This window comes from Corvus hawaiiensis, chromosome 3, assembly GCF_020740725.1.
Source record: "Corvus hawaiiensis isolate bCorHaw1 chromosome 3, bCorHaw1.pri.cur, whole genome shotgun sequence".
NCBI classification, from domain to species: domain Eukaryota; kingdom Metazoa; phylum Chordata; class Aves; order Passeriformes; family Corvidae; genus Corvus; species Corvus hawaiiensis.
The window spans coordinates 101,761,933-101,788,366 of NC_063215.1; the positions used below are offsets into that span (position 1 = coordinate 101,761,933).

At 36.6% G+C, this 26,434-nt stretch overlaps 1 protein-coding gene across 31 annotated transcripts in view; it reads left to right on the forward strand.

Moving 5' to 3' along the window:
- NRXN1 (neurexin 1) overlaps window positions 1-26,434 on the forward strand; it is a 676,704-nt gene that overhangs the window by 255,272 nt on the left and 394,998 nt on the right. For all 31 annotated transcript variants that reach the window (XM_048299377.1, XM_048299382.1, XM_048299400.1 and 28 more), the window contains 2 exons: window positions 15,831-16,269; window positions 25,233-25,616. In XM_048299377.1, coding sequence (XP_048155334.1) covers window positions 15,831-16,269; window positions 25,233-25,616 — 823 coding nt within the window. The remainder of the gene's footprint in view (window positions 1-15,830; window positions 16,270-25,232; window positions 25,617-26,434) is intronic.

The following is a 26,434-nucleotide window of genomic DNA, read 5'->3' on the forward strand; positions in this document are numbered from 1 at the left end:
ATGAGAATGGAAAGATTACTATCCAAGGTATTTTGATTATCCATTGTGTTTTGTTATGTGTTTATTAATAATCATTTGTGCTTAGGACCAAGTATCCAAAATGATTATATGTGAGGGTTGGGGCTTTTTTCCCCTGTGAAATATCTGCTTGCTTTCCTTAATTGGAATATTTGGTTTCATAAATCTTTTTTTTGGTGATGTAACACCAAAGTGAACATTTGCTCACAGAAAACTGTGTGATGGGGAAAGGAGTTTTCTTCACTGTTTTTTTTTTCCAGCAACAGCAAATATTAATTTCCCTGACAGTTATTTGGGATGTGTAAAGCAATACAGCACTCCAAGGAAGACCAACAGCATTCAGGCACAGAAATTGATATGCTGAGGGAAAAGGTCTGTTTTTTTTCCTGAACAATAACTATAAATATTTGAAGAGTATAAATGCTAAAGCACAGAAGCACAAGGGGAGAGATGCAATGGGATTGCTAAAGTGAAAATTTAGATTGGATGACTATTAGGAAAAAATGATTGACAGTGAGAATAGATTATGTAGTGGAGCACTTTCCCAAAGGTATTGGTAAAAACCCTGTATCAGTATTTGCTGAGATACTTCAGAGTAGATTGTATATAGAAGCAAAAGCTATTCTGCAGGGAAACATGCTGTTCTTGGAGAGCTGTGCTGGAGGACTTAATAGATTTGCTACAAGTCATTTATGTGAATCATTTAGAGATGTGTTACGGATTTTTTTTTTTCTCATTGAAAGTAGTTCTGTAACATTTCCCACTCACTATGGATCGTAGTGAGTTTGTGTTCATCACAGACTTAGTAAATCAATATCCCATAACAGTACTTTATATACATTATTCATTACACTTTTGTGAAATAAAATATTTTGAAGAGGAGGAGGAAATCGGGAAGTGTGAAAGATGTAGGATGTTTGTGTTCTGGCACAGGGAGTGTGGGAGAAGGGAGTTCTGGAAGCTTACAGACCCTGTGATGTGATTTCACTGCGACCTGAGGTTCATCCTTTATTTCTAGTATTTTTCTTCCTACTTTTCTAAAAACTGTAACTGTTCTGGGTACTCATATTGTCTGAAAAGTATATTGCTTGGGAGAATACAAAGGAAATGATCGCAGAAGGTGTTAGGAGTATACTTCCTTAAAAGACACGACCTTCAGAAAGAGCACTTTGTCTCCCATATGTAACAATATTTCTTCAAGAACTTGTGGAGGCTTTGCATAGGCGCAAACTGGATGAAATCATTGGAGATTGGGGAGTGCAGAGGCCCAGAGAACTGGGTCATCACAGGGATTTTTTCAAGCATTTTGTTTCTTAATTCCTCTTCAATGCATGTAATGCCTGCATATTTACCCTTTGAAACACCAGTGGGGAGGACACTCATTTGATACTGAATAGCCCTCGGTGTTCACAAACTTTCAGTGTAGATCTCCTGCTGTGGAGGCTGGAAGTGATGTGTATTGAATTATCAATTTTATATTATTCCTTTCCACTTTCAAGAAATATCTAAGAGGAAGAAATTAAAAGTAGTCATGGAGGCCTTTTGGATGCTTGATGTGCACTTGAACAGCATCACTTGGTCAATTGTGTCCTCGTCCTTTTCCTTGCTCTTTTTTCCTCTGTCCATGCCAGACTTGGAAATAACTGAGTTTCCTGAGCCTCTGTGTGGGATGCTTAAAATAATTACCATAAGGAACAATATGTTCCTTTTCATTAATGCCATTCTTATGGAGAGTGCTTATTTTGTGCCCCAAAGATGGGAAAAGAAATTTTAGTCTTTCTCCCTTCTCGTTCCATTTGCCCAATGTGCATACGTTTTGCAGATAATACAAGGTGCAGGTCAGCCACTGCTTTGTTCATAAATATTCACACCTGTATAGATGGGGGAAAAAAAATAAGTGACAGGTTAGCATAAACTAAATATTCAGCACAACTCAGCAACATCAGGATTGAAATGGAAATATTCAAGATACAGGAAAAGCTGTTCCAAGAAAATGTTTGAAAAGAAAATACTTTTCTATATTTCATCTGTCACTATTTTGGGGGGGAAAAACAGAATATTTTGCTCTGTGTGAGATAGGGCAAATTAAAAAGATTGCAAAATGCAGATTAGATTCTAAGAGCCAGCCAATATACTGACAAAAGTAGCTGGAACCTGGCAGAAAGATTTTGATGAGTCTTATGCCTCCAGAATTGTAGAACAGAAATTCTCAAGATGTCATTTTCCTGGACATTGTAAGGCTTCAAACCTGGTTTGAGAGTGATGTTCAGATGTTTGTTGTCCATATTCTCCACTTCCTTAGTCAAGATTCTCTTTCCCTTAATTGAAAGACCAATCTTTTTAAGGTCATTTAATCCAAAACCATAGAAAGTAAGTGGACTCTGTTCCTGTTGATTTCTTGCACATTGACTAGATACATTATATTAGCAACAGCCATTTGATGATGTATTATACTAACAGATAAGATCATAAAGTTCTGTAAGAACATATTACTGTAATTTAATGCATCATCAGAGTCCAGAATTGACTGGTAAAATGGACAAGCATGAACACCTAGATGTCAGCTTCCTGGTCCTTCCAACCTTTGCTCACAAGATGTACTCATTTACCACTGCTATTATAATACTTGTTTCTGTTGGAGAAATGTCTGTTAAATCTGTCAAGAGCTGGCAGATTTGTTCTGTGCTTTTTCAGCTGAGACTCTGCTTTTAGGAGCATTCACAAACATAATTGAGTATGAGGAAATGGCATGAAACTGAGTCAGAGGAGGTTCAGGTTGGATATCAGGAAAAGGTTTTTCCCCCAGAGGGTGGCTGGGCACTGGAACGGGCTCCCAGGGCAGTGGTCACAGCACCAAGCCTGAGAGAGTTGAGGAAGCCTTTGGACAACGCTCTCAGGCACAGGGTGTGACCCTTGGGGTGTTCTGTGCAAGGCCAGGAGCTGCACTCGATGATCCTGATGGGCCCCTTCCAACTCAGCATATTCTATGATAATTCCTAATAAGACAGGAATTAGATATTTGATTCTGTTTGTTCTGCTAGGTTTGGGGCTTTTTTAAATATAAAATCTATACTGTTGTAGAAGAAAAAGACCCCATGAAACAAATGTTCTCTTTCCAAGACTTATTCCAAGGAATTTCATACATGTAAAAGCTACTGAGGACTGAGATGCTTTTTTGCCATTTAGATGGTGCATATTTTCCAAGTTTTAACTGGTCAGCTTGAAAACAATAATGAGACAAGAATTATTTCTTTACTTCCAGATAGCAAAGATATGCTTTAAAATATTTTAATGAACAAGATTTGTAGAAATATAAAAATCTGTACTAATGATTTGATTAAAAATCCATGCTTATTGAGTCAATCTCAGTATCATCTAATTGTCAAACTAAAAATAGTTATTTTTTAACTTTTTTACAATTTTTTCACAATTGTTTCAATATGTTTAGCTGAAGGTTAGGTTGATATTCCCCCCAATTTTTTGTAAAACATATTTAGCATACATTTAATAAGAATCAAAATGGTGTTTAAAAAAAAATCTAAACCAGTTACTGTCAATTACCTAAATATTTTAGTGCTCTAATATGCTCAAAAGAGCATATTCTTTCATTCAAAAGTCCATAGTCAGTTTTTCAGGTATGTGCAGCTCTAGATATGTATCCAGTCTGAATAAGTACTTATTTTTATATCAAATAAATATAAATTTTTATATCAACTGAGAATTGTAGCTTGCACAAATTTGCTATTTCTTTAGTTATATGTTCAGCTCAGATATCTTCAAACTTGCAAATTATAAGGTTATGCCTAGGAAGAGAAATATATAAAACAAATTGAAAATTCAGTGATGTGGCTTATGTGGTTAAAAGCCTCAGTAGTTTGGCTCAACTGTGAACATGCAAACAAAATGACTAGCACATCTGACACCTTAAAATTCTTCTTTTGTATCTGTGTTTGGGGGTTCCATTATTATCAGTTTCAAGAACTGAAAAGCTGGTAAGAAAACTTCTGATATTATTTCAGCTAAATATGTATAACAGAGATGAGCAGGAGCACATTTTTTCTTATTTTTTTTTTTTTTTTTCCTCTGACCAAAGAAATAAGTTAAAAATGCTTGGTACATTAAAATGTTTTAGAAAGTAGTCCCAGTTTAGTGGTAGTAGTAGTGAATTTTGCAATTCATTGTGCCAATGATAGAGAAGAAAATGATAGTGTTTTGCAATCCCCAATTTAGTTATGAAGTAAAAGCCGAACTTAGCTAAGTAATGAGTAAGAGCAGATACTTCAAGTCAAAATAAATCACATTAATCAGTATGCCAACCTTCCTTTCTGTACAGGCTCAGAGGAAGTTGTTAGAAAGCATAAGGCTTGTCAAGTTCATTATTCCTGTGAGACAGACGTAGAAATAACTTGAATTACAGCAACAATCATGCCATGAGACCATTGTATTTTTTGAATCAGATTATTAATATCAAAGGGTACTAGGAATTTGAGTTACCAAGCTTGTATTTTGGAAGTGTATTGCCATACTTAGCTAGGGACCAGGTTTAACAAGGTCAAATTATTAACATTACGATTTCAGAGAGCAACATTCCTCCTGTCAGCCTCTTGGTGTTTTTCATTTTTGTGAAACACCTGCTTGAAAGCCAAACACTTCCAATGACTGGATGATGCCATGGGTCTGACTCCAGTCCAAGAAGATGAGTGAGTCCCACTAGTTTCTCCTGACATCACACAGGTACACACAGCAGGATTTAGTCACATGCCCTGGTATTATTTATTGGTTTATGTTAAGATTAATACCTTATATAGGCATATTTTCACAGGGTTTTTTTGTTTTTTTTTTTTTGTGCTCACTAAATACTGTATTCAAATCTACTTTTTCAGTCAGAATGAGACTATTAATTTATTTTCTCTTGAAAGGTAAGTGCTTTTATTTTTTGTGGCTATAATAATCATGAGGCTCACACCACACTGATTTTTGCTTTCTTATCTCTTATCTACTCCTGAATTAAAGTTTTTATTACTCATCATCAGCTGCTTGCTAAATAATCCTGAATCAGTGTTTGTATAGGAGGCTTTCTCACAATCATTAACCAGTACAAGAGACTTCAGCAAGACTAAGGCCCCACTACAGAGAGCAGAATCTTGAAAGTAATTTTTTCAGACTCTTCCAAAGGAAATTAATGCTACAGCTCTTTACATAATCTTGTATTGTTTTGTGAGATGGAGTGTACTGAGATGAACATAAGCAACAGTTACTAGCATAGATGTGGCCACCTAAATCCTTTATTTAGGTTTCATGTATACCCTTTACGGTTTTTTTTTTAATATATGTATAATTTAGCACAGGCCATGTGTAGTCCCAAGAAAGTATTCTAATGAAAATAGAAAATCATTTTTACCTGACACTTTTGTCCAAGGAAAAGCCTATGTTTCTCCCACTTTTCTGAAGTGGTATTTGTGAACATTTTAAAATATGTTTTATATTTAAAGTAGCTTCAAGTTGAACTGGTTATTTGGAATGAAAAAAAATCCAAAAAATCTAACGATGAAAACAAATGTCAGAACATTGCTGGGAGTCTCAATTGGTGTACCCAAAGACATGGGGAAGTGATAAACACTTAATTGTACTGTCTACACTTTACTCAGAATTATTTCTCTTCACAGCTATTTAAAAAACCGCAAAACACTGTGAGGAGTGTTTATTGTGACAGACACACATATTCAAAAATATTTTGCAGAACAAAATAACTTTTAAAGTTTGCCTATGTGTTAAATTTCAATAAGCTGCAATAACTTGTGTAAAGGTACTTGTTGGCAGTTCATTTTGTATGGCAAGCTGCTCTTCTGGAATGGTTTTAGATGAACACTGTTGTAGTGTTTTCTTCTGACCATCTTGGAGAAGAATTGGTTTTGCTTGAGGCTGAGGACCTCTCACTCAGTACCAAACCAAAGGTGATTTTTATTGTCTGACATTCCTTTAACACTAAGTTGACAGCAAAGTCTCAGGCTTGGAGGTCATCAAGCAGAATCAGACCCTTTAAACACCATACTTAAGGGTGCTCTGTTGCATTCTCTCACTGCAATGAGGTGGCATGTATTGAAAACCAAATAACACATCCCTCTTCCTTATCATTATAGTGGTAATTAATTTTAATTATTTCAACCAGTCTGTTTTGGAGGACAGCTATAACCTCAATTAAATTTATTTACGTAAAGCTGGCCCATAGGTAGTCTCTGGTTAGAGATGCCTTTAAATATAAAAGAGATGCCTTAGAAGTATCCCATTAATGAATTATTTTCTTGAAAATGTCTATACGCTTTTAGCCAAAAATGTTGTGAACTATGCAGAGCAGTTTTTTGACATTGGAAGAGCCCTTCTTTTCCTCTTGCTTCTCTGCATGAGCACTGTTTCTTCATATGTCAGTTCAGAAGATACAGGCTGTTTAGAAAAGGAATGTGAGCACAGAACCAAGTGCAAAGGAATGCAGTGGCAGCAGCCTCGAGCTGCACCTTTTTGTCATTAAACAGTGGTGAGGGAAAAACTGACTCTGAATAACATGTGGTGGTTTCATACCTTGTGCTGCAATTACAGTAATAACCTTGAATGCCAAAGTACCACAGAAACTTATCTTCCAATTGTCATAGGTATCTGAGAAGGCAAAGTTTGTTTCAAAACACTGATGTGAAGAGTTGCTCATGTTGCAGTGCTGCAAAGCTAAAAGGACACATTAAAAGGGTTATGAGGATTCAAAATAAATTGCAGGTGAAGGTAGGGAAGGATTTTCCTGGATGTCTTCCAGGAATGTGCCCAGTATAGTTCATGGGTGGGAATTTGACTTTCATTTTTACTTTTATACTATTTACTTATCTTGGTAGAGCAGAATTTAGCCAACAACTGCATTAATTGCTGCTATATTAATATCACAGAAAATCAGAGAGCTGTAAAGCTAAGGGGGAGCTGGGCTGGCTCTCAGAACTAGAGAAGCAAAGTTTCTGCATCTTGTCAACAAGTAGCCAACTTCACTGAGCCAATAGACAGCCAAAAGAGCTGAGAGAGAATGAGGTTTCTATGTGAAGGCTGGCCAAAAGCTCATAAAAGAGGGCAATTTTCCCCTCAGTGGAACAGAAGGTTCTTTCAAACTGGGAATTGGGAAACGGAGATGAATCCAAACAAGAGAGCAACTAAAAACACCCAGAGCCAAGAGCCACCTATTCAGCTAGAGGCTGGAGTAACCTATACAGGTGAGAGAGAAGAGGAAGAAAAAGCCAGCTGGGTGTTCATTATTCTGGGGAAATAATAAGAGTCATAAGTTGGGAGCTACTAATAAACTTAGTGGAAAGGCTGAAGGAAGGAAGGAAATCTAGTGAGGGGTGGAATTAACCTCCCTCGTTTCACAAAAGGATATGTAGAATTGACATTCTGCATTTAATTTGAAGCCTACAGTTCTTTTCCCGTGTTTTCAATCATGTTTCTTATGGAAAAAATGTTTGTTCAAATATTTCAGGTGTTCAGGGTTAGGTGTGTTGGTAACTAAATTTTTTTAACAAGTTTCTGTTAGCTTGTCTTCAGATCTCTGACCTCCTCTACTTGGATTGTGTTGAGCTCATTTTAGCTTTTCTTTTTAATTTGAGATTCATTATTTTTCTCTTTTTGTGACAACTTCCATTTTAACTCATATGACTCCTACCCTAATGAAAGGTAACTCAGACTTTAAGTACATCTGTCATGTTGCATTCAAGTGCACTTGAGGTGAGATGCTCCTTAGAAAATTAATTTTTGCATATGCATTATCTTTTCCTTTTTTAATGATTTGCTTCTGTATTTTCTGACCTTGAATTTAAAACTTTAAGCACTAAAGATAGGGAACATCTAGCATATAATGAATATTTTGCTAAAGAAATAAGCCTTGAACCCTACAATGGTAATGATTGTGCTCTGCTTTACAGTCCCTCTTTCTCATAGTCCTTAAAGAGTTCTTTTGCTTGATCTTGGCTAAGAATGGTTAATGGAGAAAGAGGAAAACAGCACATTTCTGACTTTGCTGCAGAATTAGTCTTTGATAACTCTTACTGCACTCTGAAAGAAAGAGGAGGAAAAAGCTAAAATCCAGCATGACAATTGAGTCTCCTGTAGCCCTTTCCTTTCCCAAACAGTCATTGGAGGTAGCATATAATTTGTTTTCTTTCTTAGGCTGTGTACAATATATTAATACAAAGCGGATTTTGTCTTAAATAATACATTTTGTTTTCCTTTTGGTGGTTCCTGTTTCTCTTGTTTTTGTTTCATGACTTATGTCTTGGTAAAGGCTTTATCTTTACTAGCGAGCCAATAGAGCTTTTGTGGAACCAACCTGTCCCTAAACTCTGCAATTAAGCTGTTGCCAAGAAATTTCTATGAGTCCTTTCCATGGGAAGTTAAAAAAAAAAAATAAATAAAAGGAAAGGAAACTTGAACCCATTTCTTAAGAGCAGAAAGCATAGCAACCACAGTCAGAAACATTTAGCAGTCTGGCAGCAGACAGCAGGACATATAAAGAATAACAAAATAGTCTATTGAAGAGGGGAAAAAAGATCTTCAAAAGACTGGTGTCCACAGCAGGGTGAAAAACATAACAATCCCATTATCAGTGTTGTTAGAAAAAAAATGTTGATTTTCTTTTTTTCTTAAGTTCTGCCAACATATCATGTTAAACAATATTCCAGTAACTCAGAACATAAAAAGGCATTTTCTGGCATCCCCTTATATTGTCTCTATTCAGGCAGTCAAAGTAGGAGAGAAACAAACAGTTCTGGGATCCACATTGAAAACTCCAGCAGAAAAGACTAGTTGGCCCAGAAGCTGAGCTGTCATGACTGTATTCATTCTGCAAATAGGTGACATACACTAAACTGAGGTGATTTTCCCCATACTGCTCAGGGAATCTAAATTCACACTCACAATATACCTATAACTTCATTTCTGTCAGTACTGGTTTTGTTCCTACAGCTGTATGCATCTGTTAACAACATGTTATTGCTTTAGCATAATTAATAGATCTGCTTTGTACTGAATTGTGAGTTATTTTTAATTCTGGGGGGTCTTTTGGGGTTGTTTTTTTTCTGGTTTGGTTTGATTTCTTTTTTTTTCCCCATTATTTTTGCATCATTATTTGGGATTAGGAGAGTGATGATTTTCAGACAATCTACAGTGGAAGTTCAGGTGTGCTATTGAAATTATAGTGAAATTCCCTATGGTTATGGTAATTTTAGCCTTTTTTTTTTGTACCCGTTTTCCTTCCTAGAATTTGCAGGGATATGATAATTAGCAGTTTAAGTAGAGCATAAATTTATGTGCATTAAGTATGCCTGCTTTGTGTAAACAGAAGTTTTCCAAATGCCTGGTGTGCAATATATCTTGTTCTGTTCAGGAAGGGGAGTGCAGAAAATGTCCGTGTTGCTTAGTTACAGAAACAACAAACATCACAAATTTGTTGTATTTAGTTAGCCATGGAGTGTGGCATTAAAGCACTTGCCAAGTGCATTATCAGGGCATAGGATGCTATGCTTTTGTGTTCACCCTGAGACATGGATTGTTCAAGTTCAGCTTTTATTGTGTGCAGCTTTTGAACAAATTGGGTGCATTTTGGATTTTTTATCTGAATGATCAGTATGCTTTGCACTCTGTAGTTGCAGACTAGAAAGTCAGAACTATATAATACTTGTTTTCCTTAAAAAGAAAAAGGGGGATTGACATCCTATAGGAAATGAAAATGTGCCTGATTTTGGATGAAGCTTCACTAGATTTTGTGCTGGTAATGCAAACTCAGTCTTCAGGCAAGTTTCTGCCCTGTGAGGAGACGGTGTATCCAATTTACAGAGAAGCGAGAAGAAATTAAATTCTCTGTGAGGCATTTACATGCAGGTTAAACCCCAATCCCTGGATTACTGGTCCTGACTTCCTTACACAAGGAATGGTTTTCTTTTTTCTACCTTAGGCCTAAGCAGTCTATGGAGAGAACGTCTGATTTAAGAAATATACTTGTTATATATAAAGCTATAAACAGCAGAACAAAGCACATCATCATACCATATGAGCTATATGTTTGCCTTGGAAAACCTGTTTAATATTTTCAAAATAGTGAGTGTGATTTGTTTGTACTCCATGGTTTTGGATGCTCAGTCTGGACAGGAAGAGGAAGCAGGAGATATATATTCCCAGAAATATAATCCAGGGAATTTGTTGCACTGTAGTGCTTTTTTATTTTTCCTAAATCAATTAAGTCAAGGGTTTTTTTGAGCTGAAACTTGCAGAGCCATTTCCCAGACCATAATAATTGACCTAAAATGATGCAACAAATGCACATGCTATTGTTTTCTCCAGGTGTTTATGTATCCATAGCATGGAACCCTATCCTGTGTCCTTAGCCTTATCTCCCACTTAGTGGGACTCTAGAGATATCTGGGTTTTATGTTGGTGCTCAATGACCCCCTTTCTAAATGCCTCACACTACCATCACCACCACATTTGCACAAATATCGATCTCAGGAGAAAGAAAACCATTTCACTTGAAGATGAGTAAGTTGTTCCTTGCAACATTCAATATACCCCTTAATTGCTTCTCTGTGTTTAGAAAACAAAGCTGGATTATGATGTTGAGTAACCCTAGAGGCCTGAATAGCTGTTATCATTCACGTTGTGTGCTTTCACATTGTGTTCAAAAATGCACCCCATTGCAAACATTTGAACTTGGGCTCCTTAAGTTTTGTGTAAATAGTCTGTAGTTTATTGTGTTCCCTGATACATTCATTTTGGAGCTTGAAAATGCATGGAAGCATATTAGGAAAATGACAAGCCTCCTGTGAGAAGCTGACGTTCCTAGATTATTTCAAAACCATACAGCAGGGTCTAAAAAAGTACCTGGTAGCTCTTAGCAGTCAGTTTTGCAGGTGGATTCCTGGGGAGTGTGTTGCTGTGTGCACCAGATTATTCTCAATGAGCATGGAAGTTCTAGTGGCTGGTAAAGCAAGCTGATAAAATTGCCTCAGGCTTCCCTTACTGCAAGTCCCATTGTTACAGTTTCTGGCACCAGCAAGTTTTCCCTCCTGCTGACGCCTCTTTTCAGGGGAAACCTGTAGGTTGGTAGCACCTACTTGAGCTATTTCAGGTAATATTAGTCTCCATTTTGGAGAATTAACTGTTATCATATGCACCAGGTGATCCAGGTTTCATGGAAATATGAAAATATGGAAGTACTCTTTTACGGTAACAAAGACTTATTTCATCCAATTTTTAATAGGTTTTGACATTGGGTTCATCCATTTATTCAAATTGCATTTAGAAAAGTATTTTACTTCATCTGCCAGTTAAGTAAATAGACAAGTTATTCAGGGCAAGGTCATAGTGGCAGGTGCTCTGAAATCCTGGGTTCTCTTTGATTCTCAAGGAAATCTAGATGCTGCAAATCAGGTGATGTGATCAGCTCCTTGGGAATTATCTTTGGTTTTAAGAATGTAAAGTAATTTGAAATAAATGCTTCATAATAATTTAAAGGATTTTTAATCATAGTTATTGAAAAGCTATTGCTGGCAGAGGTGGTCAGTATTTTGAAATATTTAAGGGTAATTCCCTTACTTCATAAGATTTAATGTGGAAAGGGTTGCACTTCGAATTGAAAATAGTGTTGTAATCTGGATTCTTTCACACCTTTCATGGTTATAAATCTCATGGGACAGGGTCAGTAGAAAGAACTGATAGTCTTCTGGGTTTTGGTTTTTTTTTTAATTTTTTAATTTTCTTGACTTATAAATTTTCTAATTAAACAGTTATATATTTAGGATACATCCCTAGTACGAATTCCTTCTCTTTTCCTTCACCTTTTCTCAGGGTCATTCAAAGATTTATACTTCCTTACACTTCTGGAGTTCATTGCATAGTAGGGCCCTGGCTTGCAAAACGACCTATACATGATATATCTTTGGGAAGCATGAATTAATTTAGGTTGCGCTCCAAGATGACCACAGACCACTTAAAGAGAGTGCTGAGCTTAAGGTAATAATTGCTGTCTCAAAGCTGGACTTATTTGTTAAAACACAGTACTGTGATATTGAAGTTACCCAGCATGTGGTTGGCCTAGATGGTAGCAAAGGAAGCCCCATATCTTGATTGTAAAATGTTCTGCCCTGTCTCTCTTAGAAAATAAATTTATTCCTCATTTTGGATAGCTTGGTTGCAAATTATGTGGGGACTTGCTGACTGCTCCATTTTTCTTGGGAGCTTAGGTGACCTTTTGAAGTTTCCAAGAATGAGGTAATTATATATTTTAAAGACTGAAGTCTTGAAACTCACTTGATATTAACAGGAAAGAACAGAGTGAATACAAGACAAATTCAAGGTGCTCTTAATGGCATGATACAATTCCCTGAGGGCTGGCAGTTTCATGTGTAGGAAACTTAGTTTGTTGCTCAGGTATGAAAGTGAGTGCGAGAGCAAGCTAAAAACCAGGGCCAACCCAATGAATGCCAGGATACTGAATGATGGGTTGTGTGGGAGGAAAGGGGAATGTGACTCCAATATTTCTCTGTTGCAAATTACCTTCACTTGACTAATTGTGGATCCATGTCTCTAATGGAGGGAAAATGTACTGAGTTAACATAATATGCTGTGTGCCTCAGATGGAAATAGCAGATAATATAAGCCCTATTAAAAGCATGTTTGTCCTTATGTACCCAGAACCAAAAGAAAAAAGGCGAAATCAATGGTTAAATCAGTAAGTTATTTGTACCCTAGAGGCTGTTGTTTCTGAAGCATGTACCTTCATGAAATGTTAGCCTCAGAATTATTTCTTACTGTTCAGTGGTTTTCCCAAAATTTAATAACTAATCTCTGTGAACATACTGCTTTTCTCCTTTTTGCTGTGCTTCACTGATGGCTAAGTACATTTTTCATGGATAGGGAGAGGGGTAAGAATCTCAGCATAACACCAGGAAACAGGCTCCCAAATGCAAGCTGTGTTCAGTTCTTTTCAGTTATGGTTCATATATTGCTGTTTCATTACCAACTATTCATGATAATTCAGTTCCAAATTTTCAGTTTAGTAAGAGTAAACAATCATAAGCACATTCTAAAACTTAGAACGTAAGCACTCTAAAACTTAGATGTAGGCTTTAGTCAGTTTCCCCACAATGTATGTAATAAGATGCAGATGGTTTCTCAGTAGCTATGAAGTTTCAGTTGTGGAATATGGAAGCAAGAAATTGTCATTTGCAATATTTAGGGATTCCAAGAATGTTTTAATATTGGTGGCATAAAATTGACAATATTTGTCACTGTTACTAAAGTGTTCTAGCAACATTGCCCGCATACATTATATATTAAGTTAATTAAGAGCTGGTGACAAGTTATTGAGAAAACCATTTCACTTTATCCATTATGTTCTTAAACTGTATTTATTAGAAATTATTCTTTCTGAGTTGGCAAATGACTTCAAATCATAGAAAGATGTTTCAGACATCAAGGGAAACCTAGCTTTCATTTAGTCTGCTGATTGTTTTACATAGCTATTAACTCCCAATTGTAATATTCAGTTCACCATCTTTCATTAAGGTCGGACAATTTGATTTGTCCATAAACAAGAAATTCTCTTTGTACATTTATTTGCCTTGCCCTGGAACCTGTTCTTGTTCAGCTCTCATGTTCCTTGTTGGCATACTTACTTTCGCTGTTACCAAGCATGATTTAGTTCTAATAAGAGTCCATTTGTTCCTTTTTTATTTATTTCATCCTCTGGCACTGTTTAATCTGCTTTTAGTCTAATCTAGAAAGGTTGCCCCCTGTAACTTCTTCAAATGAAGTGGGAGCTATCCAAAATCCTTCTTGATGTAGAAAGAGGTCAATGCTTCATGAGACCAGATACCTCTAAGTAACCTCCCAGATTGCTGGCTTCTTGCTGCATTCCTCTTTGCTCTAAAGACAGAAAGCCAGCCCAAAGGGATGTCACTTGCATGTGCTTATTCTCCAGTACCATTCTAAACTCCTGTGCACAATCTGTAAAATCTCAGGTATTACGGATGCATTTGATAAATGGAAATATGTTTCCTTACTAAGTAATACTACAGTTTAGTCCAATTCTATTCACTTCTGGTGATTTCAGTTGAAGAACACAACACATTATCTGTGTCTCTATGGCAGAGTAGCATTTCTGCTGTCAGCAATCCACAGTGAGGTTTATCTGTCGTCTTTGGAGACACAGCTCTCATGGGAGCAGTACTGCTTGTACTCAATTCTGAAATAAAATGAAGAAATAGGCTTATTTATTAGCTTTTAGGATACATTTTAATATAGTAGAATAATTCTGGCAAGTCTTATGATGAAATTTGCATTGTGGATAATGATATAATTGGAAGGAACACAATTCTTACTGAAAAAAATGTCACTCTATCAATCATTTCCTTTTCTTTTGTCTTGAAACATCAATTTTCAATAGCAGCTATCACTTGTGGGGTATGTCATCTTAGATTGTGTAAGTGCTAGTGCTTTGATTTCTAACAGTAGCACAGCTCTGCTGTTCATCTGCTGTGTTTTCCCCTTACTTGGTGTCAGAGTGGGTTTCATTTGTGTTCAAACTAAATCTCAGAGGAAATTAATCCAGCAGCTCTATCCTAAGTATTCAGTAAGCACTTTCTAACCCCAAATAGAGATGTAAAGTCTAAACCAGTGATGGGTCCCCTGTAGCTCCGAACTACACTACATAGTTGGAACATTGGACCAGGGCCAGATGTGATCTAGTCCTGAATGCTGCAGATCTGTAGATGAAGAAGCCTCAGCACAAAGTGCTTGGTTTTGCTGAGCTGTTGCTTTTTCTCCAAATTGCTTTTTAATGTAGGGCTTAACCTTAGAAACACAGAAGAAAGTTTTAGCTTCTGTCGCTATGGTTTTGTATTCAGCCCTTCAGTGGTATTTTAGTTTGAGTCTTTCATTTATCAAACAATTAAAGTATTGACAAAACACTTGTGCACGCCTTTGGTATTGGGGAGCTCACTTTAGCAGCTCTTGTATTATGGATAACTCAGAGCAGCAATATGAGAAAATATTAATAAAGAATAGAACCCTGGGAAATGGTTGCATCATGACAGGCTTCTTGGACAAGTTAAAATGTGATTTGAAGCAAGGATATTTGCTACTGAGGTCAATTGGATTTAAAACTAATATTGTCTTTCATTTTTATCAGAAAATTCTTCAGTCAGGGAAAATATGTAAGTTGGGGGGCTTTTTATCCAATTGAACAGGCTCAAAGATTTTTGTCTGTTTTGATCTGTTTTGATATTAGTTTGCCTCTCTTATATAGCTTCATGAATTCCATGAATGCTACTACTCCTCAGCCCCAAGGACAAACTGAAAAGATGTTAAATTATGAAGTGTCTGACCTTGGTATATTTTCTGTACATGAACAGAAGAGTTGAGACAATGACAAAGGATTTAGAGGAAGAAGAAATCTAATACTTCTTTATAATAACGAAATGGCTGTGCAGAAAAGGCTTTTAAGTAATCAAGGCCACACAAGCTAATTTGTAACTCATAGTATAAATTATGTGTAGATTCTTTCAGATTGTTAGAATTAACTGCAGGGATATTTTTAGAGCAACTTTTTTTTGGTTTAATGAAAACAATTATTAAATCATTAGTCAATGAAAATAGTTATTTCATCTAGTTTGTGTGTAAATTATCATATTCATGTTTCATCACCATTATCCCTTAAATAATGTGCCTGAGATTATGTCTCTTTGGTTAAAATGGTCAGGTTTCTCTGAGTAACTTCTCTGCTTTGCTTGCAGGTTGTATATAAAAATAATGATGTCAGGTTGGAGCTGTCTCGACTTGCCAAGCAAGGGGATGCTAAAATGAAGATTCATGGGGTTGTAGCATTTAAATGTGAGAATGTTGCAACCTTAGATCCAATCACATTTGAAACACCAGAGTCTTTCATCTCTCTGCCAAAGTGGAATGCCAAGAAAACAGGCTCAATATCATTTGACTTTCGTACAACTGAGCCAAATGGCCTGATTCTTTTCAGTCACGGGAAACCAAGGCACCAAAAAGATGCCAAACATCCACAGATGGTGAAGGTTGACTTTTTTGCCATTGAGATGCTTGATGGCCACCTCTACCTACTGTTAGACATGGGATCAGGTACTATAAAAATAAAAGCCTTGCAGAAGAAGGTGAATGATGGTGAATGGTACCATGTGGATTTTCAGCGGGATGGGCGGTCAGGTAAGTTCCTTTTGTTAGCATTCAGAATGTTTTTTCTGCTGTGTCTGAGAGAATACTAGGTACATATTGATGTTGCCACAATAAGAGTTGAGCATCATCCAAAAAATAAGGAAAATACAAGAAATCATTACTGTCAGGTACCAGAATGCAATTATTTGCTGAGTTAAATATCTTATGGTAACTTTATTGGATAATCAAGTACTTAATCTTGCAAGTAAGTGTGTTGTGTGCTTGAAAAACCAACAGTAATCTCCCTCTGTGCTTGCTTACACCAAATAGCTGAAGTGGCAAGTTTCAAGAATAAAAATAAAGCAAAAAAAGAATTACTGAAAACAATCTCCAACACGGGGAATAGCTGCCCCACAGAAACAACACAGAGCTTCCAATCATGTCAGCAGATCTCAGCACACTTAAATGATATGCTAATGAACGGCTAACAACACATGTCAGCAGAAATGGAAATATTGACTTGCCACATTCTATCAGTATGATTCATATTCTGGAGTGGTTTACTCAGAAAATGATCTCACCAAAAAGTGGTAAAAATAAAGAATTCATAAACTCTTCCTAATGCTACTGAAATCTACTATGACTTAAAATGGATTTATCCAGTGAAATTGTCAATGTATCAGCTCGTCTCATCTTGAGTACATATCTTGGCTTAAGCAAATAATCAATATACATCAATTTAAGGACAGTTCTCTTCTATGGTGCCTTTTCTGTAGTTCATGCCAAGATCTGGGGAGGAAGGGGGCGGGGAATGTACTGAGTCTGTAACTCAGTCCTGAAGAATTTTCTGATTAATATTAGTATTCAATCTGAAGTTTATCTACACTCCAAAAGTGGGTGTTGAAAACTGTAAGCTCCACTTCTTTTGGATTTTGTGGGATTTCCCCCACTTTACTCCTTTGGGTGGCTCCTTTTCCATAGCTTGCATTTATAATTTCTTTGTAAAACTTAGCCCCCAAAAGTCATCATTTTATCACTTAACTTCTTACTACACACAAATCAGATTTCAGATCAAGCAACTCTTAGGTGCAGTTTTAAACTGAAGATTTCAGTCAAATCCATGCTGCAAATCACCCCAAATTCAATTGATATGCACTATGATTACGAAAAATAATTATTTTATTCCTGGACTGTGCAGCTTCAAATTGTAATGGTAGAGACTTTGATTTTCTTATTATAGTACGTCAGTTGCTCATTTACATTTCTTGAGGTTAAATAAACCTACCAAACAAGAACACACAACCAAAACCCAACCAGACAAAACCAACCAACCAACCAAAAGAAAATAAAACCCCTAACCAAACAATAAAACACAACTTCTCAAAATCCTCAATTGGGATTGAATATCCAGCAGTTATATTATTTATACTACAATTTTTATTTCAGACTTTCTTCTTAAGTGTGGTTTCAGTGATTCATATGAGGCAGTAAATCCTGTAATAATAGTGCCTGTGGGACTGCTGAAAGCAAAGTTTATTCTTACATCCAAAGCCAACAGATCTATAAAGGAATGAAATAAATGCATAACAATTGTTTACATTTGAAGATATGTTCTGCCCTTTCATTGCTTCACAAAAAAATGTGATTCACAAGTGACATTAAGAGAGTTTAGGGCATACTTTAATCCTTAAAAACTGTTGAACATCTGCAATATAGAGTAATTTAAGGAAGCAAAACCTGCCTGGTGATCAGGATTGCATATTTTTTTATTTTTTTTTTTAGTAGAATTATAAATAATCTAATTAATCCATCTGATGACTTGCCTGTGATGAAGATGGGTGAAATTTATGTAACCCCCCGTCACTGTTGAAAACTACTCATAATACCTATTAACTCTAAGACATTGAAGTATTAGCAGGAATACTGAATAAAATATGCAGGATTATGGATTGGCAAACTGAATTTTTAGCTGCGATCTGAAACAGAATCCAAGTTTTTCTATTATTCTAATACATACAATAATAGTTTATGGTAGGAGAAGTACCAATAACACTGGCAATGCTTTTGTTTGTCTTAATGATGGTAAGATCCGCTTATTACAGTTATTAGAGAGATGCCTCTGCCTGAATTAAGGTGCAAATGAGACCATGTGCCAAAGTCAATAGTACAGCTTTTATCTAACAGTAAATGTGAGGAGGGAGAGTGATAGAAAGAAAGTAGAGTGGTAGGGAGGACTCAATCCTAACTGGGCCCTGTCTTCCCTAACCTTATCCCTAGCAACCTGCACAATTTTACTCTATTCCTCCCAATCCACCTGCCCTTGTTTCCGCCTTCTGAAAGCTTCTTTTTTCACTCTGAGTTTGCTCAGCAGCTCCTTACCCATCCAAGAAGGCCTGCTGATAATTTTGCCTGATTTCCTCCTTGTCGGGATGCATTGTGTCTGAGCTTGGAGAACAATCCTTGAATACCAGCCAGCATCCTTGGGCCCCTTGGCCCTCCAGGGCTCTTTCCCATTAGGCTCTACTGAGTCTTGAAGAGGCTCTCCTGAAGTCCAGAGCAGTGAGGTTGCTGTGTGCCCTCCTCACTGTCCTGAGGATCTCAACCCCCCTCCACCTCGTGGTCGTGTTGAGAATGTTGGTGTGTTTTACCCATGAAGAATAAAATTCACTTTTTACTCTTTCAGGATGCTTTTTGGTTTCTTTTCTCTAGCCCAAGCCAAACATATTGGAAATCACCTGAATATGATTACTTTTCACTAGCTTACCTTTAGAATTTTTATATAATTGAATGAATATACCTTGTATAGAAAAAAAATGTTTTTCTGAGACTTTCTTCTTGCCATTGATAGCATATTTCCCTAGCAATCAAGCAAAAAGGAAGAGATTCTTCTGTTAATGAATAAGTAGCTCAAATAAACTGTAATTTTTTTTTTTTTTCTTTAAATTAAGTTTGGTGTCTTGCAACCTTTTGCTCCTGGCCTTCAAATCCAATGCAGAGTGGTTCCCTCTGATAGTAGAATGCTGTGACACTTCTCAAGGAGCTTTGCTAATTTCCTTGACTTTCATATTAGCTGGCTCAGCAAGTATTAGACTTATTTCTCATTCTTTACTCTCTTCCAGACTCTCAGTCATAGTGAGCATCCACTCTAAACTACTGACTTTGCCTTTGCTTGTCTGGGATTGCAGTGGAGGCAGGAGGAAGATGTAAGGAATGAGAACACATTTTTAAATTGTCATCATCCAGGCCCCATTCGCTAGTAATTCTGCCAATCCACTCAGATTTTGAGAGATACAGAAAGAGGGAAGAGATGGTGTCTTTTAATTTCATTTTGCTGAAAGACCTTTTGACATTTTCACCCTAGAATCCCATTCTGTTGCCTATAAGACTTGCTCTGAGTGCTTCCTTACCTAAAAAGATTATCATTGGTAGAAAATGTAGCTCCTGAGACCATATTTAGTTGACGTTTAAGGATTAGGAAAAGAAAGATATTCGTAAGATATTCTCCTCTGGTCCATCTTTCTTGCTAGGTGTGCAGCAGTGCTACCAGCTGCTGTGTCCCAAGTTTCCTCACAGTACTCCTGAATTATATGTCCTGAATTCCTGGGAAGGACTGGGGCTTCATAGCTGTTTCACAGGTGTCCTGTCTCGGCCATGAGCTGCCTGCTGTGGTCACAGTCCTCATCACAGCTATTGTGTTTTAGCACACAAGATGTATTTAGAATTAATACCTTGCTCTGCTTTTTCAATGTTTTGTAATAAGCAAATGCTTTTTATCGGCACAAAAAGCAAATAAATACGCCACGTCAGGTAAGCAGAGAGATCAGAACAGTTGTAATAGCTGCATTTAAAATCTTCATATTTAACTGATCAGGAGAGAGATGAGGTTTAGAAATATGATTTAGTTTCTTATACGCAGTCTTAGGAAAAAGTAAATTGCTGAGATAATGAACATGATTGGAGAGGCTCATTAAGTCATACCTAAGGGAAATGTTTGTCTGTTCTGCTCTTAGCAGTACTGCCAACCCTGCAGAAAAAAAAGAATTAGGAAAAAAAAAAAAAACAAACCACAAACCCAAACGAAATAAAACACAATCATAATGCAGCTGTAAAGGTCTTTGCTCAGAGTGTTTCTTGTAACACGGCAGGGATAGGTTTAATAACTGTTTTCTGAGACTTAAGTATTCTTTAAATTCTTTTTTCCATATGCAAGGGTAACCATGCAAATATTTTTTTGCTGAAACACCATTCATCCTTTGGAAATTACCATTACATAGTGAACTCAGGGAGGAAACTTACTGTTCTTGTCAACCTCCAGTTGTGTAGGGCAGTGTAAAACAGAATGTATCAGAGTCTATTCATAGGTAGGAAGCATTTAAGGGCTGAGTCACTGAAATTTTGAACTAAAGTTAGAGTTTCAGCTTGAACACCAGAAATTATTTCTTGAGTATATAATTAGACCTTAACTATAATCAGTATCTCCCTGTAAGTAGTGCTTTGTTGATATCCATTACATGTATTATTGTTGCAGGTTCTTTTTTTTTTTTCACACGTACCCTTCTTTTTATTACTTCCCACATCTTTTTAACCTTTTAAGAGCAGCCAGATTTACACGTTCCTATTTCAACAAATGTTAATAGTTTTCATATTTGGGAGAACGGGTTTATATTGCATTTTAAGGAAAATTCTTTCAATGATCTGCAGCTTCCTTGGCTGATCTGCATCTTTCTCCAAGTCCAAGATTAAACTTAACCAGCACTCAGCCAAGTGGTACAGTAGGCTTCTCTGTAATCTCCAGTGTATTTCCCATTTTTTTCCCATATGTGTTTTATTGTTGACTTATGTTGTTGACTCATCCTTTGAAGGACTGCTCACTAATCAGTTATCCTTTAAGTCAATAATTCTTGCTGAAAGCCATAATTTCATTAGTTTATTTCTCAAACTGCTTTTCCAATACAGCAAGAAGTTTCTGAATGTTAAATTGCACTGTGTTCTCAGGTGGAATGCTGTGGAATCAAAGGACCTATAGGTCATTACAGGAGCCTTAAATTTATGTCTAATTTCTGGAGATAAGAAATACTACTTGCTTTTAGAATCTGAAGCTGGATCATGAATTCCCAGACTAAATAAGTCACCCCACCCCTTCTTTTTCTCCTTTCAGGCTGGACAAACCACATGCTATCATCATTCTTCTATTTCTTTCTTATTCTGATAGAAATACAGATAATATTTCCAAATTTGAGTTTTAAAAATCTCTGTATGGAAGCTGCTTGTTTCCTGGAAAGCATTTATGGCTCTTTTCGAAGAAATGGTATCACTGCTGATCTGGTGCTGGGTGCTGTTATGCAAAGAGGGACCTTTTAAGATGGTTCTTACTCCAGAGATGTTACAATTTAAGGTTATAGTTTTCTCTCTCTCTTGAACAGCCAGTGCTCTTCTGAATCTGCTGCTTCCTCATATCTGTTGTCTCTAGGTTATTTTGTTAAACGAGATATGTCCAATTCTTTCGTCTTATCAAATTTTAAAATTCTGTCTTGACAATGATGTTGCAGTACCTTTACAGGGAAATTTATTAACCCTTTATGTGCTGGCCACATAAGGCATTTGCATGCTCCATTGGTTTCCCTTTCTTCCTCTATGGAAAATGATGTCTCTTCACAATTGTAAGCAGAAACATCTGAATGGATTGGAGTACACTGGTGATTTGACAAAACTATTCCTTTTAATGTGCCTATAATTCTCAGGGAGAATAGAATTGAAGTCTATCAAAGGAGGTGTGCACCACAGTCCCCAATTTCTGTGGTAGCTTCTGCCATTGTCATGAGGTCCAATTTGAGACATTTTCAGTTGAACTCAGAAAGTTTCCCTCAACAAAGATAACAGGCTTTAAAAAAAAAAAAAAAAAAAAACCACCAACAAACCACAGGAAAACAAACAAACCCAAACCCCTGCAATAAATGAGCAAAAAAATCCCTCCCCCAAAACCTCACCAAGATGAAACAGCACATGCTACCTCTGTCTCACCTCTGGATGCACTGTGAATCCAAAGGTGTTAATGGAACCACTGTTTATTTCCTGTAAGCCTATGTTCTATAAACTTGAGTTCTGCATTTTGTAGTAGGATACTTAAAAGGCTCTGTAATTTCTTCTGTATTTTGGAATATTTTTATATTCCCTTATTTTACTTGGATTTTTTTTCATTGGTGTTTACAAAGCAATTAGTGAGTAAAGTTTGCATTGTGTGTCAGAGATACATAAAAGGTACTCTGGATCTCACCAGCAGTGATGGCTAGGTGGTTGCCTGTTATGTTTTTCTACCCATAGTCATTAGATGTTATGATCACACTAAGGTTTCAGAGGACTTCTCATACGGAGTATTTTATGGGGTGTCATTTCTTGGGAAGGTAAAAAGTTCATTTCTTTAAGAAGCTGTTGACATCTACTCAAAATAATACTTAAGCTCTCTTCAGGGTAATCCTCTATGACATAGAGAAGAAAAATTTCCTGTTTCAGTCTATCACTTTACCATAATTCACAGTCACCAGTTCCCCTTATCATTCACCTTCCTAAGCCTTCTGTGCTTGCAAACTTTCCACTTGGAACAGAGTGTCACTTATACTGGCAGAGATTTATCTGTCTTTTTCTGTGAGCTGAAAGTAATCAAGACGTAGTAAATTTTTATTTTTTAATAGAAAAGTAGTTCCAGGAGTCTTCATTAATGTCTTGAAAATATAAATGTCTTTGTCCAGCAGAAAGTGGCACTGTTCACATGTTGGAGCTTGCTGTTGGAGGTTGCAGCTGAGTTAACTTGTGTGGGTGCACAAGTGGGTGCTGCCTGAACGTAGGTTTAGAGCATTTGGTCTTAAATTAGCCTGTACATCAACAGATGGGAAAAGGCAACAATAGCAGTAAGAAACATTGCGAGGACAAGGACGATTTATATTTACAGCATCTCTAATGTTTATGAAGAAGAAAAGATCTGTTGCCTGTTAGCCATCCTTCCTGATCCCTAGGATGCTCTCTGAAATGTCTCTCTTGGTTTGACAGGTCATTCACAGGTGTCCTTGTTTGACGCAGCTGATTAATCAAATCAAACCTCAAAATGTTTCTGTTTGCATGCCTAAGGTCAAGCCTATAGCGAGCGCTCCATATGAGTGCCAAGTTCTGCTTCTAGAAGCTGAGAAGTAACAACAAATTTTTAGAGTTAGCAAAACATAATCATCTTATCAGTTTTAAACAGATGGGAGTTTGGAAGGAAAAGTGTCTTGTTTCAGCATGTCTATTTCTTACTTTCTTGGAAGTTCACTTTTATATCTATGTGATTATTCAACTGAGACAGAAAACATTTCTTATAGTCTATAAAAGGGAAAACTGACCGCATCCTTATTCTTTAAACTTATAAAGATGCAAAAATGCTAAGCAAACCTTTGCTTTATCTTGTTAGTTCTCTTCTGATAGTAGGGAGACTGTGGTATCCAGTGCTTCTGAAATCCGTATGTCTCAAGTCTCACATGGGAGTTGGACCTCCTGAGACCTTTATACCAAAGAGCTTTTACTAATGATCCAAATTCTGTAGATATTCATTCTGTCCAAGTTGTTGAAGTTAACCTATTGAACCAACAAAAGAACAGAAAAAATATAGCTTCTACAGGGTCCATTGGTAAAAGAGAAGCCTAAACTTTAGGCTGTACCCAAGTCATAGGATGATCTTTTTCTGTCCTGCCTTTGTTTGCTTAAAACTCACATTTTAGTAATGTATGCTGTGTAAAGTGTGAATTTCTTCTTATGCACAACTCCTACCATGGTGGGAGCCTTTTTGGTAATCAGTGTTATTTTCTGGAATCTGTTTCAGACCAACAGTGGAGATGGTGAATCATGTTCACTTTGTATATATATGTATGATAAATTCATTGTGGTAAATGGGATTCTTCAGTGTCTTGTCACCATTAATACACTTTCCATGTTAAGTCCAGCAGATAGCAGTGTTGCATGATGATGACTGGTACATTATGACAATTTGGTGACCTATATAATATTTGGATTTATATTTTGTTTGCTTTTGTGCCCACATAGAGTGATAAGGAATCACTTCTGTGAAGATCTACATGAAGATTTTTTTTCCAAGTGGTTTTACTTAGAAATAAATTTAAAATTGGTTGACATAAGTGTGCTCTGTGACTGTATGTACTATTTTTTTTTCTGTTTATTCAAATTGTTAGTGTTGCATACCTCATTATTTTAAACAAAGTATCACCAAAAAAGGATCTTTGCAGTTGAATACAGTTTCTTTGTGCAGACACTTTATAAAAAGAGACCTCTATTTTAGTTTCAATTTTGTTTATTTAATTTTTAGACTTAAATATATTTCTGATATCCTGAAGGTCTATATACATCATCTCTCCCTCTTATTGTAACATGCACACATCTTGAGATAAGTTTCAGAGGCATTGATTTTCCCTCTAGGAGCCCATCACTTCCTTTTTAATGATTGCCTGCCTGGCAGCTGATGAGAGCATTTTCCTTCTACACTTAAAGAAAAAAAATCTTATCCAAAGCCCACTGAAAGTGGTGAGAGTCTTTTAAAATACTGTGTCTTTGGGCCCAAACCAAAGACTCAGATTTGCCTCCCAGGTTTCAACCCCATCTGTAATGCTTTGAAACACATGAGGGAGTGAAGATTTTGTTGTTGTTGTTGTTGCACAATGAGGATATTTCTGAAAATAACTCTGAACTGCATTTCCCCTGCACCTATGAGATTGGTAAGGTGATTTTGACTGGGGTTTTTCATATTGTGATCGTACAGTGTTGTGCATAAAGGTTTTTACATCATTAATTTCCTGGCTACATTGCAATTAAAATAGTGAAGTTTATCTATGATTCTATAGCTGTATGAATAAAATACCTCTGCTTCACTTATAGCTGTTTGACAGGAGCTAATGTGACATGTAGATGAACGAGGAAAAAAAAAGTACCAAAGTCAAATCTCTTGAAAATCACACATTTTATTGTCTTTACAGGGACGATATCTGTGAACACGTTACGTACTCCATATACTGCACCAGGGGAAAGTGAAATCCTTGACTTGGATGATGACTTGTATCTTGGAGGCTTACCAGAAAATAAAGCAGGCCTGGTCTTCCCAACAGAGGTGTGGACAGCACTCCTCAATTATGGATACGTCGGCTGCATTAGAGATTTATTTATTGATGGTCAAAGCAAAGATATTCGACAGATGGCTGAAATTCAAAGCACAGCTGGAGTAAAACCCTCATGCTCAAGAGAAACTGCAAAACCTTGCCTTAGCAACCCCTGTAAAAACAATGGTGTGTGCAGGGATGGGTGGAACAGATATGTGTGTGATTGCTCTGGCACGGGGTACCTTGGCAGATCATGCGAAAGAGGTAGGTTCCATGAGATGACTGCACTTCTATTTTTATGGTAAAAAAAAAAAGCACAAGCATAAAATAAATAAATTCCTGTACAATGATTAAAAATGGTAAATTATCATTAACTGTCCTGAGGCAAAAAAAGCATCCTTGATTTCCCTTGATGTGAGGTGGAGCCCTGCTGTAGACTTCAAGAAGTAACTCTAGAGGAAAGATCTTAGGGGAGACTCTAAAGTGCATTTGTGTCTCATCATACATTGCTGAGTTCTGAAAAGCTTTGTGAAAGCAATTTTAAATATTATTGCATTGCTAAATGGTCACATTCCAGTTCCAAACTGTAGTCTTGTTCTCTGCTTATTTATGTCAATATCAGTATATGAATAAATTCACTTTTGAATTCCACAGTGTCGCTTAAATCCATGGCCAGAACTTCATCCATGAGTCACAGCAGAAGAGTCAGTAGGAATTAACATTTGTACTTATCTCTTTTTGAAAAGATCCTAGTACCCAAGGAAACTGCCTGTAGTTATCTAAAATCTCTGAGTATTCCTCTTACCTAGAAAAGGTAACAGTGAAGTTGAGAAACTCCATTTATTTAATTGAAAAGCTGGATAGCATCGAGGAAGGCAGATGTTGAGGTTAGTTAATAAATAGAAAACCCTGTAATTTATTTAAAATTGCAGAGTGTGCTGATAAAAGATTTTAATGTAAGTACGTAAACGATAAAAAGATTTTAGTTAATATTTTAGTTTTTTATTTTTAATCTTATGGAACTAGAAAGTGTTTCAATGCCAGGAGTTGTATTTTTCATCTCCCATTTGACACAGCAGTTT